This window comes from Oncorhynchus mykiss, chromosome 2 (assembly GCF_013265735.2).
Source record: "Oncorhynchus mykiss isolate Arlee chromosome 2, USDA_OmykA_1.1, whole genome shotgun sequence".
Classification (NCBI taxonomy): domain Eukaryota; kingdom Metazoa; phylum Chordata; class Actinopteri; order Salmoniformes; family Salmonidae; genus Oncorhynchus; species Oncorhynchus mykiss.
In genome coordinates this window covers 94,262,795-94,277,758 of record NC_048566.1, presented here as the reverse complement: position 1 = coordinate 94,277,758, position 14,964 = coordinate 94,262,795, and the positions used below count along the sequence as shown (strand labels likewise).

The 14,964-nt window shown below is 45.8% G+C and overlaps 2 protein-coding genes across 2 annotated transcripts in view; both read right to left on the bottom strand.

Moving 5' to 3' along the window:
* Positions 1–7,199, bottom strand: part of zgc:136858 (Indigoidine_A and YeiC_kinase_like domain-containing protein) — a 29,485-nt gene extending 22,286 nt beyond the window's left edge. Inside the window, exon 1 of the mRNA XM_036959567.1 lies at positions 6,783–7,199. The gene's annotated coding sequence lies outside the window, so the exon portion shown is untranslated. The remainder of the gene's footprint in view (positions 1–6,782) is intronic.
* A 1,808-nt stretch (positions 7,200–9,007) lies between these two features.
* On the bottom strand, positions 9,008–13,750 carry LOC110500081 (interleukin-17 receptor A). The gene is made up of 8 exons (XM_036959574.1): positions 13,476–13,750; positions 11,223–11,247; positions 10,812–10,967; positions 10,492–10,616; positions 10,243–10,363; positions 10,104–10,151; positions 9,163–10,005; positions 9,008–9,077 (listed from the first exon to the last, which is right to left on the bottom strand). The coding sequence occupies exons 1-7, from the start codon at positions 13,569–13,571 to the stop codon at positions 9,269–9,271; spliced, it is 1,308 nt and encodes a 435-aa protein (XP_036815469.1). The 5' UTR covers positions 13,572–13,750; the 3' UTR covers positions 9,008–9,077; positions 9,163–9,268.
* Positions 13,751–14,964: the final 1,214 nt, after the last annotated feature.

The window sequence follows — 14,964 nt, the reverse complement described above, 5'->3', positions numbered from 1 at the left end:
ACGAAACGTTACTACGTGATACACAAAATAATATCCCACAAATGCAGGTGGGGAAACAACCTACCTAAATATGATCCCCAATCAGAGGCAACGATAAACAGCTGCCTCTAATTGAGAACCATATTAGCACCCACATAAAAATATCTATACTAGATCACCCCCTAGTCACGCCCTGACCTACACCATAGAGAACTAAGGGCTCTCTATGATCAGGGCGTGACAGTGTCATGTTGTGTCTTTCTGTCCTGTCCTTTCACCCTGTCTCCCTCTGCTGGTCGTATTAGGTTACCTTTTCTCCCCCGCTTTCCCCCAGCTGTTCCTTGTCTCCTCTTGACTACCTCGTCACCCCTTCTCCCACCTGTTCCCCTTTTCCCTCTGATTAGTCCCCTATATCTCTCTCTGTTTTTGTTCCTGTCCTTGTCGGATTCTTGTTTGTTGTGTTTCATGCCTGAACCAGACTGTCGTCATGTTTGCTGTAACCTTGTCTTGTCCTGTCGGAATCTGCCGGTCCGTCTGAGCCTACCTATGTTTGGTAATTAAAGAAGCTCTGTTTAAGTTAATTCGCTTTTGGGTCCTCATTCACTCACCGTAACAGAAGAATCCGACCAAGAATGGACCCAGCGACTTCGGATCCTCTCCACTCAGCCGTCGGGATCCAGGGAGCGATGCTAGGCAGACACGAGCAGGAATTGTCTGCTGCTCGACATGCCGTTGAGACCCTGGCCACCCAAGTCTCCAACCTCACAGAACAGGTTCACCATCTCCGCCTCGATCCACCGGCCACTTCCAGGGCTTTCGAATCTCCGGAGCCCAGAATCAATAACCCGCCGTGTTACTCTGGGGAGCCCACTGAATGCCGCTCGTTCCTCACCCAGTGTGATATTGTGTTTTCTCTCCAGCCCAACACTTACGCCAGGAGCACTGCTCGTGTCGCCTACGTCATATCTCTCCTTACTGGACGGGCTCGTGAGTGGGGCACGGCAATCTGGGAGGCAAGGGCTGAGTGTACTAACCAGTATCAGGACTTTAAGGAGGAGATGATACGGGTTTTTGATCGATCTGTTTTTGGGGAGGAGGCTTCCAGGGCCCTGTCTTCCCTATGTCAAGGCAATCGATCCATAACAGACTACTCTATTGAGTTTCGCACTCTTGCTGCCTCCAGTGGCTGGAACGAGCCGGCCTTGCTCGCTCGTCTTCTGGAGGGTCTCCGCGCAGAGGTAAAGGATGAGATTCTCTCCCGGGAGGTTCCTTCCAGCGTGGATTCCTTGATTGAACTCGCTATTCGCATTGAGCGACGGGTTGATCTTCGTCACCGAGCTCGTGGAAAGGAGCTCGCGCTCTCCGTTGCCCCCCTCTCCGCATCACTACCATCTTCCTCTGCCGGCTCGGGAGCTGAGCCTATGCAGCTGGGAGGTATCCGCATCTCGACTAAGGAGAGGGAACGGAGAATCACCAACCGCCTCTGTCTCTATTGCGGTTCTGCTGGTCATTTTGTCACTTCATGTCCAGTAAAAGCCAGAGCTCATCAGTAAGCGGAGGGCTACTGGTGAGCGCTACTACTCCTGTCTCTCCTTCAAGATCCTGCACTACCTTGTCGGTCCATCTACGCTGGACCGGTTCGTCAGCTTCCTGCAGTGCCTTAATAGACTCTGGGGCGGAGGGCTGTTTTATGGACGAGACCTGGGCTCGGGAACATGACATTCCTCTCAGACAGTTAAGGGAGTCCACGGCCTTGTTCGCCCTGGATGGTAGTCCTCTCCCCAGGATTCAGCGTGAGACGCTACCTTTAACCCTCACTGTTTCCGGTAATCATAGCGAAACCATTTCTTTTTTGATTTTTCGTTCACCTTTTACACCTGTTGTTTTGGGCCATCCCTGGCTAGTTTGTCATAATCCTTCCATTAATTGGTCTAGTAATTCTATCCTCTCCTGGAACGTCTCTTGTCATGTGAAATGTTTAATGTCTGCTATCCCTCCTGTTTCCTCTGTCTCTTCTTCACAGGAGGAGCCTGGTGATTTGACAGGGGTGCCGGAGGAATATCACGATCTGCGCACGGTGTTCAGTCGGTCCAGGGCCACCTCTCTTCCTCCGCACCGGTCGTATGATTGTAGTATTGATCTCCTTCCGGGAACCACTCCCCCCCGGGGTAGACTATACTCTCTGTCGGCTCCCGAACGTAAGGCTCTCGAGGATTATTTGTCTGTAGCTCTTGACGCCGGTACCATAGTCCCCTCCTCCTCTCCCGCCGGAGCGGGGTTTTTTTTTGTCAAGAAGAAGGACGGGTCTCTGCGCCCCTGCATAGATTATCGAGGGCTGAATGACATAACAGTTAAGAATCGTTATCCGCTTCCTCTTATGTCTTCAGCCTTCGAGATCCTGCAGGGAGCCAGGTTTTTCACTAAGTTGGACCTTCGTAACGCTTACCATCTCGTGCGCATCAGGGAGGGGGACGAGTGGAAGACGGCGTTTAACACTCCGTTAGGGCACTTTGAATACCGGGTTCTTCCTTTCGGCCTCGCTAACGCTCCAGCTGTCTTTCAGGCATTAGTCAATGATGTCCTGAGAGACATGCTGAACATCTTTGTTTTCGTTTACCTTGACGATATCCTGATTTTTTCACCGTCACTCCAGATTCATCTTCAGCACGTTCGACGTGTCCTCCAGCGCCTTTTAGAGAATTGTCTTTTTGTGAAGGCTGAGAAGTGCACTTTTCATGCCTCCTCCGTCACATTTCTCGGTTCTGTTATTTCCGCTGAAGGCATTAAGATGGATCCCGCTAAGGTCCAAGCTGTCATTGATTGGCCCGCCCCTAAGTCACGCGTCGAGCTGCAGCGCTTTCTCGGCTTCGCGAACTTCTATCGTCGTTTCATCCGTAATTTCGGTCAGGTGGCAGCTCCTCTCACAGCCCTTACTTCTGTCAAGACGTGCTTTAAGTGGTCCGTTTCCGCCCAGGGAGCTTTTGATCTCCTCAAGAATCGTTTTACATCCGCTCCTATCCTTGTTACACCTGACGTCTCTAGACAGTTCGTTGTCGAGGTTGACGCGTCAGAGGTGGGCGTGGGAGCCATTCTTTCTCAGCGCTCCCTCTCTGACGACAAGGTCCACCCATGCGCGTATTTTTCTCATCGCCTGTCGCCGTCGGAACGTAACTATGATGTGGGAAACCGCGAACTGCTCGCCATCCGGTTAGCCCTAGGCGAATGGCGACAGTGGTTGGAGGGGGCGACCGTTCCTTTTGTCGTTTGGACTGACCATAGGAACCTTGAGTACATCCGTTCTGCCAAACGACTTAATGCGCGTCAGGCGCGTTGGGCGCTGTTTTTCGCTCGTTTCGAGTTCGTGATTTCTTATCGTCCGGGCTCTAAGAACACCAAGCCTGATGCTTTATCTCGTCTCTTCAGTTCTTCAGTAGCCTCCACTGACCCCGAGGGGATTCTCCCTGAGGGGCGTGTTGTCGGGTTGACTGTCTGGGGAATTGAGAGGCAGGTAAAGCAAGCGCTCACTCACACTCCGTCGCCGCGCGCTTGTCCTAGGAACCTTCTTTTCGTTCCCGTTCCTACTCGTCTGGCCGTTCTTCAGTGGGCTCACTCTGCCAAGTTAGCCAGCCACCCTGGCGTTCGGGGTACGCTTGCTTCCATTCGCCAGCGTTTTTGGTGGCCCACCCGGGAGCATGACACGCGTCGTTTCGTGGCTGCTTGTTCGGTCTGCGCGCAGACTAAGTCCGGTAACTCCCCTCCTGCCGGCCGTCTCAGGCCGCTTCCCATTCCCTCTCGACCGTGGTCTCACATCGCCTTAGATTTTGTCACCGGACTGCCTTCGTCAGCGGGGAAGACTGTTATTCTTACGGTTGTCGATAGGTTCTCTAAGGCGGCTCATTTCATTCCCCTTGCTAAGCTTCCTTCTGCTAAAGAGACGGCACAAATCATCATCGAGAATGTTTTCAGAATTCATGGCCTTCCGTCAGACGTCGTTTCGGACAGAGGTCCGCAATTCACGTCTCAATTTTGGAGGGAGTTTTGCCGTTTGCTTGGGGCTTCCGTCAGTCTCTCTTCCGGCTTTCACCCCCAGTCTAACGGTCAAGCAGAACGGGCCAATCAGACTATTGGTCGCATCTTACGCAGTCTTTCTTTTCGCAACCCTGCGTCTTGGTCAGAACAGCTCCCCTGGGCAGAATACGCCCACAACTCGCTTCCTTCGTCTGCGACCGGGCTATCTCCTTTTCAGAGTAGCCTCGGGTACCAGCCTCCGCTGTTCTCATCTCAGTTCGCCGAGTCCAGCGTCCCCTCCGCTCAGGCTTTTGTCCAACGTTGCGAGCGCACCTGGAAGAGGGTCAGGTCTGCACTTTGCCGTTATAGGACGCAGACTGTGAGGGCTGCTAATAAGCGTAGAACTAAGAGTCCTAGATATTGTCGCGGTCAGAGAGTTTGGCTCTCCACTCAGAACCTTCCCCTTAAGACGGCTTCTCGCAAGTTGACCCCGCGGTTCATTGGTCCGTTCCGTATTTCTCGGGTCATTAATCCTGTCGCAGTTCGACTTCTTCTTCCGCGATACCTTCGTCGCGTCCACCCGGTCTTCCATGTCTCCTGTATTAAGCCCGTTCTTCGTGCCCCCGCTCGTCTTCCCCCCCCCCCCCCCCCCCATCCTTGTCGAGGGCGCACCCATCTACAGGGTCCGCAGGATTTTGGACATGCGTCCTCGGGGCCGTGGTCACCAGTACCTCGTTGATTGGGAGGGGTACGGTCCTGAGGAGAGGAGTTGGGTTCCCTCTCGGGACGTGCTGGACCGTGCGCTGATCGAGGATTTCCTCCTTTGCCGCCAGGTTTCCTCCTCGAGTGCGCCAGGAGGCGCTCGGTGAGTGGGGGGGTACTGTCATGTTGTGTCTTTCTGTCCTGTCCTTTCACCCTGTCTCCCTCTGCTGGTCGTATTAGGTTACCTTTTCTCCCCCGCTTTCCCCCAGCTGTTCCTTGTCTCCTCTTGACTACCTCGTCACCCCTTCTCCCACCTGTTCCCCTTTTCCCTCTGATTAGTCCCCTATATCTCTCTCTGTTTTTGTTCCTGTCCTTGTCGGATTCTTGTTTGTTGTGTTTCATGCCTGAACCAGACTGTCGTCATGTTTGCTGTAACCTTGTCTTGTCCTGTCGGAATCTGCCGGTCCGTCTGAGCCTACCTATGTTTGGTAATTAAAGAAGCTCTGTTTAAGTTAATTCGCTTTTGGGTCCTCATTCACTCACCGTAACAGACAGTGCCAATATACCACACAACCAATAAACAAAACATACTGACTTGGGGACTTCAAAATCATGGGTTGTGTTTTCAACACCACAATAAATAGACTATGTCAATCTTGACAAACAGAAAATCATTGGTGTAAAGTACTTAAGTAAAAATACCTTAAAGTACTACTTAAGTAGTATCTGTACTTTACTATTTATATTTTTGGCAACTTTTACTTTTAACTTCACTACATTCTGAAATAAAATAATGTACTTTTACTTTGTTTTTAACCCAAAAGTACTGGTTACATTTTTACAGGAAAATTCACACTTATCAAGAGAACATCCCTGGTCATCCCTACTGCATCTGACTTGGCGGACTCACTAAACACAGATGCTTTGTTCTGTAAATTATAGCTGAGTGTTGGAGAGGGCCCCTGGCAATTCGGCAATAAAAATAAAATAAGACATGGTGCCGGCACAACCACCCCTCGTAGCCTGGATCCTCTCTAGGTTTCTTCCTAGGTTCCGGCCTTTCTAGGGAGTTTTTCCTAGCCACCGTGCTTCTACACCTGCATTGCTTGCTGTTTGGGGTTTTAGGCTGGGTTTCTGTACAGCACTTTGTGACATCAGCTGATGTAAGAAGGGCTTTATAAATACATTTGATTGATTGATTTGCCGTCTGGTTTGTTTAATATAAGGAATTGTTTTATGATTTATACTTTTGATACTTAAGCACATTTTAGCAATTCCATTTGCTTTTGATACTTAAGCATATTTAAAACCAATTACTTGGACTTTTACTCAAGTAGTATTTTACTGGGTGACTCACTTTTACTTGAGTCATTTTCTGTTAAGGTATCTTTACTTTTAGTCAAGTATGACAATTGAGTACTTTTTCCACCACTGCAGAAAATACATCCCTCCCAACCTTGTAGATCTACCCAGTATCAAAGACTTGGATTGACAATCTCAGAATATTATTAAACTTTTGGGGTGTTTTTAAACAGTTGTCTCTTTCAACTTATCAAATGGCAGCTGCACAGTTTGGATTGATTGATTTTATTTGTCAGTAAAAAAAATGTTATACATAAATATATATTTACACAGTACAAATATGTTTAAAAGTGACTGGGATTGCACAATCAAGGTGGGTAATGTAAACCAGCGAAAAAAACACACTACCCTCCTCTGTGCCAAATATAAAACTACACAACCATCCCCAAAGCAAAAATAAAGTTTGACAACCCTCCCCTATTTTGGACCACTCCCCCACCCCAGTAAATATAAAACTGTCCCTTCTACAGAGTTACCTGATCAAATCTATTTGTCATATGCATAAGATACAGTGTAGTGTACACGCTACAATGAAATGCTTACTTACTGAACACCGCAGGACAACGGTAGAGTGAACTAAACACAGTGAGTCTCTATGAACACCTTATTGTTGTACTTGTTTTTCTTGCACAAACACTTGTCTTTTTTTTAACTAGCACTGATGTTGGTGATAGCTGCTTCATTGAAGTTTTAAACATGCAATGACTGTGACATGTGGTTGTCTTACCTACCTTAGTTGAATGCACTGACTATGGGTCGCTCTGGTTAAGAGCATTGGATAAACGGCCAAAATGTTAAATGCCTTGAAACTGTATTGAGTTGCAGGTGGGTTTGAGAGTAGTTACTTCGTTCTGTTCTGGACACATTCCATGTTCCCCTCACTCCACCACTGAGAGCATTATGAGCTTCCCCCTCGACTCTTACACGTGCGCGGTCTTCACTCTCAAAAGGTCATAGGAAGACACCGTGCAACAGGGTCCACATATGCTTGTGGTGGGGCCTGTAACGTTAGATGAGTTGCAGTATGTGACACTGACACCCTCTCATTGACCTCTCTTTGGTATGTCCCTGTTGACCCCATACAGACATTAGTTGAACCCAAGATGTCTTCAAGATGATGATGTGGTGCACTGCGTGGACTTGGGGATGGATCACTCCCTAGCGGCATCAGTGAAATTACACTGCTGTTCCTTCTTTAAGTGTGCTGACAGAGGGATACCAACCTACCAAGACAGAGTTACAGGACCCATCTTGCTCAGCTGGATGGGAAACACATATATGTGTGTGCGCCGAGAGAGGAAATGGTTTGGATTCATTGAGTCCCTCTGTCATGTGAAGGGTTGCAGAGTACACCGTGTGATCCCTCTCTGACGGTGTCACATCATTGATGGGAGAGGAAGGTCCATCTTCTATGCACTCTGGCACACTCTGTCTGATGGTGAGGGGGCTCTCAGTTGGTTGTTCTATAGCATGATGCTCCAGGGAAGGTTCCTCCACTTCCACGTCCTCATCTGTGTCCTTTACTAGTTCATCCTCAAACCAGTTTGGATGCTCCAGCTGATAGGCATGGAAAGCCTCCACTGCCTCCCGCAATGCTTTCCCTGAGGGACATTGAAAATACTCGTCCTCGGTGATGCCTTCAATGCGATTCACTCGCCCTGGCTCATGTTTCTCTTTATCCAGGAGCCTGAAGAAGAGCTCCTCAAAATGCTTCATGAGTTTGTACCTGTAAAGGGGAACAGGAATGAGTCAGGGCAGGTATCCCTCCCTCCCTCCCTCCCTCCCTCCCTCCCTCCCTCCCTCCCTCCCTCCCTCCCTCCCTCCCTCTGACAGTACCTCACTATGATGTTAAACGGAGACGGAACATCCTCCTCGGAACAAACGTCCTCAAAGTAAGCCACCATGTAGTTCTGGAACGTTCCAGATCTCACAAAGCTGGGCACCAGGAGGCTGAGCGCAGGGGTGAGCATGTCCCCCATGGGGGAACGTACATCCTCTCTCAGGATCACCCGGGTTTCGGCACCATCACACATTGCTCTCCATTTGGCCCTTACCCCTCGTGAACACAGGATTAGGATCTTGTCTGAGGATTTAACAATCTGTTCCCTCTGCCAGTCCAGCCACTGGACACTACCCACAATGCCCAGCCGGGCAGAGTCCAGCAGGTCCAGCACCACCTAAATGAGTCAATTAATTCACTTTATTTGACAAATTGAATGTACATATAGGGCTGGTTTCCAGACACAGATTAAGCCTACAGTATTTCACAATGCTATTTCAATGGAGATTCATTATTGAGTAGGATTTCAAATCCAGGACTAGGCTAGAACCATCCCATAGAGGTGCCCTAGTCACAATACATACATTAAAAAAATCATAGAGGATTAAAAACACAATAATATCAACAGACAACAGTCAAAATGTCCATTGTGGTCCTCGTTCTCACCTCTATGCCACACTTAGCCATGAGGAAAGCACAGAGCTTCAGGACGATCTCTATATACAGAGGATGGTCCAGAGAGTAGATGATGAGGACTTTTCTTTTTCTCTCTTGTATTTGGACTCCCTCCAGTTCACCTCTGGGCGTGGTCAGGAGCTGGCTTCCTGGATCTAGGAAGGAGAAGAAGAAATGGAATAGAGTGCGCAGAAATATAAACGATATTTTACCAGTTGAGGCATGTAGTTTACTATTCTGTTTTTATTTAGTGAAAGGTTAATCTATTAACCAACAAACCTGTATGGGATGTTTTTTGCAGCAAATAAGTCAGGAAACCACCAGCCATGATTAGCCCCAGTAATGCTTTTATTATCAAAGATCGGCTATAAGTGGGAGGCCTTTGATAGTCTGGGGAAAAAAACAATACAATAAATTTATCAGACAAAGATAAAAGTGGAAATCAATGAGATGACCGTTGGACAAAATAAGTCATTTAGATGGCAAATACATTTTACTCACAGGAGCAGTAGTTACACTTTGTCTGGTGATGTAAACAGTTGCTCTTGCACCGTATAAAAAATGGCTGAATCTTTTGAGAGAAAAAAAAGTATGTTTGTGGTTAGGTCAGTCAGTGAAATTGAAAACAAATGGTTGCTATAGGAAATGAAACTTACCACAATTAGCATTTCACATGGAGGCAGCTGCCATACATCCAGTTCAAAAGTCACATTCAATGATGTTCTATTCTCCTGAAACAGGAATTGAAGGGAATTGAAGAAATCATGACACAGTAATAAGTTCCAGGAACACAGTAATCAATGACCAATGTTTCATCATTGAGTGTTGTTGACCACAGATACCTACCCTCGTGACATGTTGTGAGTGTTGTTGACCACAGATACCTACCCTCGTGACATGTTGTGAGTGTTGTTGACCACAGATACCTACCCTCGTGACATGCTGTGAGTGTTGTTGACCACAGATACCTACCCTCGTGACATGCTGTGAGTGTTGTTGACCACAGATACCTACCCTCGTGACATGCTGTGAGTGTTGTTGACCACAGATACCTACCCTCGTGACATGCTGTGAGTGTTGTTGACCACAGATACCTACCCTCGTGATATGCTGTGAGTGTTGTTGACCACAGATACCTACCCTCATGACATGCTGTGAGTGTTGTTGACCACAGATACCTACCCTCAAGACATGCTGTGAGTGTTGTTGACCACAGATACCTACCCTCAAGACATGCTGTGAGTGTTTTTGACCACAGATACCTACCCTCATGACATGCTGTGAGTGTTGTTGACCACAGATACCTACCCTCATGACATGCTGTGAGTGTTGTTGACCACAGATACCTACCCTCATGACATGCTGTGAGTGTTGAGTGTTCTGGATGGATATCTGGTATTCGTCAGAGAACTCAGCTGTATTAAAACCCACTGTGATGATCAGTCTCTCTCCTCCATCCACTGACACAGTCCAGGACAACTGGGGATCCCAAAGACTGCCTGGAATGATGCAACATACTCAGTGTTGTTGTAGATATATCCAAGCCCTTGATTACTTTCTGTATTAACTATTACCTGACTGTAATTGTGAGCCTTACCGTTTTCCAAACACACCTTGGCTGCTTTTATTCTTGGATCCATGCATCCTGATCATGATAACATACAGGTCTACATTTCAATACACATTCAGAAGTTTAACCGAATCACTTTTCCAATCGAATTCCATGTCTGCCTCACCTGGGATTGTAAAGATTTTGTCAAGTCTGTAATTCCCCAGGTCTGGTTTTGGTAAGTTGTAGATGGAAACAGAATACTTGTTTTCGGGGTCCACCACAACTCTGTCCAAGGAAAATGTCCACTAAAAGAAAGTCAAGTAAATAGATATCAGTCTAACAAAACAGAAGGTTATTTTCATATCTGACTATTCATTTCCACCTTTCAGCAAACCTCCATCACTTAGATTCACATCCAGTATCATTGTTTTACCGGCTTCCAGTTAATCATCATGTTTTGTATTTTGTTATGGAAGATGTATCGGACACATATGCTTTTATTACTGTCCTCTTCAGTGACGTGCACCTCGGTCCCACTGGTCCCATTGATTACACCTCCTGTTGATTAGATCAAGGAAGAAGAAGATGATTACATCGTCGTTGGAGCTGCTAGAGCACAGGGTCTGTCACAACGCAGTGCAGCGCACCGGGAACAGATTAGGGATGAAATGCCTTGCTTCAACGGCACAACGGCAGAAGCAAGCATCCAGTTTTACTTGCCTATCAAATAATAAGAATCGCTGTGTACATTACCATTGATCTGAAGGCTCCAGCTCAGAGACATCACGGGTAGCAGATCACCACTCTCCCCTCTCCTCACAAACACATGCTGCTGTGAACCTGAGTGCCACAGGGGACCGTTAGGCGCCTGGTGTCTGGGTATAATCCAGCCCTCGTCTGAACAGTTATCTGGCAGATTCAATAGATGGTATGACAATGAATGATCTGTATTCACAGTGTTTGTCATCATTGGACATATTGAAATGTATTGAACAAAATACTGTACGTGTTAACAATATTTATGTTCAACTGCACATGTCATGATTTACCATTTCACTATGCCATTTTTATAATACAGAGACCCCCTTGGGTTTTCCCAACTGTGTACCCGGTATTTACAGCAATCAAGACAAGATACTTTCCCCATAGTCAGATGACACTTACTAATTTGAACGCTGCATTGAAGATCCTGGAAAACAAAAATAAAAAAAAAGGTATACTGTGCAATAGGCTATTACAACAAATACAATGAAGTGAGAGGAAGATAACGGATCCGAGGCGGTCTTGTCAGGCGGTCCGATTGAGAAGCATAAAGAGTCAGGTGCAAAATCGTGGTATTTATTTCCAGGTGCAGAAGGTGAGCTGAACACGTGGATATTTACAAAACGTTGACGAATACTGGCATATAAACGTAGAATCGCTAAATAACAAACAGCCTAATACTCCCCTGAATAGAGTACCACAGTATGAGTCATAATACCCATAAAACCTAGAGATCAATGAAGGAAATGTCCGGGGGTATCATCGGATGGGGGCACAGTGTCTCCTAACCCCTCCTGTCTCAGCCTCCAGTATTTATGCTGCAGTAGTTTACGTGTCAGGGGGGTAGGGTCAGTTTGTTATATCTGGAGTACTTCTCCTGTCTTATCCGGTGTCCTGTGTGAATTTAAGTATGCTCTCTCTAATTCTCTCTTTCTCTCTTTCTTTCTCTCTCTCTCTCGGAGCCCTAGGACCATGCCTCAGGACTACCTGGCATGATGACTCCTTGCTGTCCACAGTCCACCTGGCCGTGCTGCTGCTTCAGTTTCAACTGTTCTGCCTGTGATTATTATTATTTGACCCTGCTGGTCATTTATGAACATTTGAACATCTTGGCCATGTTCTGTTATAATCTCCACCTGGCACAGCCAGAAGAGGACTGGCCACCCCTCATAGCCTGGATCCTCTCTAGGTTTCTTCCTAGGTTTTGGCCTTTCTGGGGAGTTTTTCCTAGCCACCGTGCTTCTACACCTGCATTGCTTGCTGTTTGGGGTTTTAGGCTGGGTTTCTGTACAGCACTTTGAGATATCAGCTGATGTAAGAAGGGCTATAGAAATACATTTGATTTGATTTGGTTCCAGTTGTTTTCCGCCATTCATTTTTCCCATGGAGGATTTTAGAAACGCTTAAAAAAAGGGCTGTATTTCATGTAGTCTCACCCTGGCATGACATTTTGATAACCGTGTAAATCTCTCTAAGACAAGGTGACTTTTATCAATATATTCACCTGTATTTTCCCCACAAAAAATGAAATGCTAATTATCTGCTAATGTGGCTATCATAAAGAACTACAAATACCACAATGATCTGGAGGAGACTGCCGAATTGAGACAAAGGTAGGAATCTCTGGATTAACTATCTAATGTTAGCTAAATTTAGTCATGAATAAATTGGCTACATTTCTTTAAATTGACAATTCTGTGAACTGTTCTGTGCAATTTTTTAATTGACACAATACCTGTTAGCAAATGTGTCTGCAAGAGATGATGTGCAGGAGCTTGTGGGGATTTGATGATGTCTACTTTGATGATAGTTAGCATTTTCGGATCTGAGAGTAAATAAAGCTGAATATATTGATAAAAGTCACCTTGTCCGAGAGAATTACATGGTTATCAAAACATCACGCCAGGGTAAAACTATGCTTAAAACAGCCCTTATTTTGTGTTTCTAAAATCCCCTATGGGAAAAATTGATCGTGGAAAAAAACGATTGGAACCATTTCCCTGTTTGACCACTAGGTTTTATGGGTATTATGACACCTCCACTGTGGAGCTCTATAAGCAACCTGAACAGATGAAAAACCCAACCCTTAAAACTGGTATAATCCAAAATGCACCTCAACAGGTATTTCTTCAATGACAATATCTTATTATATAATCAATACTCTCAATGTATTAGCCTATACATTTCAACATCTCAGAACATAACACATCACATAAACATTAAATTAATAAAGATTAGGAAAAAACCCTCAGTGGCTATGAAAATAGAACATCTAAATTCCTGAGAGCCTGCTGGATAAAAATGTGACGTGACTGGCTTGCGCTCTCATTATCAGTGGCGTGTACTCACCACAATTCGCTTCTGAGTACAGGTCAATTTAAAATGAATTTGTTATATAACTTCCTTCTCGCGTGTGATATTTTATATAGAAACTTGGGACATGTGTACTATTAGCAGGCGTACGCTTGAAACATAAACAAACAACAAAAAAAACATTTGCAAAGTGTGTTTGGCTGTATTGCGCCAAATTAGTAAAATACAATGGAGTGGAATGTGTCACGTGACGGGCGCTCTCCGGTGCGCATAGTCCCAGTGTGTTTTGATCATTTCTACAGTTAATTACAGTAAAGAACAACTGTGTTGGTTAAAACATACCAGTTGTGTGCAGTTCAGGGGTGGCCATTCCAGAATCCTGAGAGTTGACGTCAGAGTCAGTCCAAAGATGATCAACCAAACACAGTACAGGTCCATTGTCCTCGAGAAATGTTCTGCACGTCCCTGAAAACGCAGGCCTATGTACACAATAAGGATAACATGTGTTGGAGATGTGTTGTGATGGTACAATGTGAAGCCTTCAATTCTGAGAATGAAATACAGGTAGCTTGCAGGAGGACATGTGCAGGCTTGAACAAGGAAATGCTTTGAGGTAAATGTACTGTCTCTGGTGAATTTGTACTGATAAACATCATAATTTGAAGGAAATGACACATTAGGTTGATTTCTAATCAAACATCAGCCACTAGAGGGAAGCACCTACTAGATGTCTTTGCCCTGTCTAGTCAGGATCCTCAAGTATTCTAGATTGGTTTTGGTATACTGTATTTGGATCATATGGATATTAGCCAATCTATGCCTTTCTGACCGTATATAGTCCAATTTCTACACTATAGAAAAATAAAATATGTTTGGATTTTGAAACCTCTTAGTATTCATAAAAATACATCCAATAACTCATGTATAAAAATGAACGTGTTGATTACTGTATATTTAACTGTAGTCTAATCCTACTACTTCTAATCCAGAGAATACACCATTACTCATCAACGCAGAGTGGGAATGTGTTGGAATGTTCTCTCAGCCGAATCCCCAAAGCATCTGTATACATTCTCAACCTCGATCACAGGCTCAACACTGTGATCTACAAACACGTTGCCGGCTTATCTACACTGAACCCCAAATATCCCAGCGTCAGTTGTTTCATTATCGGGCTTAAATCCTAAAGATTGATCTGTGACCAGGGATTGTGTGTGCTCAGTCCTGGCTCTTCTTACAGCTGTTTCTGTACTGTTCACTGACAGCCAGCTAAGAGCTCTGTCCCAAATGGCATCCTATTCCCTACATAGTGCACATCATTTATTTATTTTTTACCAGCGCCCATAGTGAACTATGTAGGGAAGAAGGAGCTATTTGGGATGTAGACAAAGCTCTAGTCAGATCAGTTTACATAACACTATGGCAGATTGACTAGCCTGGTCCTAGATCTGTTTGTGCTGAGTTGCCAACTCCTATGTCTGCTATGGCCGTATAAGTTAGCAAGACGGCACAAACAGATCTGGGACCAGGCTAAAGATTGACACCTGCCCTCTAGCTGCCATTTGGATCCATTACACAGATCAGGGCAACCCTGTTCCTGGAACTCTGAAGGTACTGCAGGATTCTGTTCCAACTAGGCACCACACCTGACCGACTGAGCTAATTGATCAGTTCAGCGATTGCCTAAATTTAACACACCTGGTCTTTCAGGTCGGGTAAAATTTCCAATAAAAACACGAAGTGTCTGCGACGCTCCAGGACCAAGGGTCGCCTACCTCTGCTAGATGAGGGTGTACATGAGCACTGAACGGTGTATCGAATCAAATGCACA

Coding starts and splice junctions, on each gene's coding strand:
- LOC110500081 (XM_036959574.1), bottom strand. CDS start 13,571: ATGGACCTGTACTGTGTTTGGTTGATCATCTTTGGACTGACTCTGACG. Junction 10,364..10,491: donor TGATGATTAACTGGAAGCCG/GTAAAACAATGA, acceptor ACTTTCTTTTAG/TGGACATTTTCCTTGGACAG. Junction 10,006..10,103: donor CAAGGTGTGTTTGGAAAACG/GTAAGGCTCACA, acceptor GCATCATTCCAG/GCAGTCTTTGGGATCCCCAG.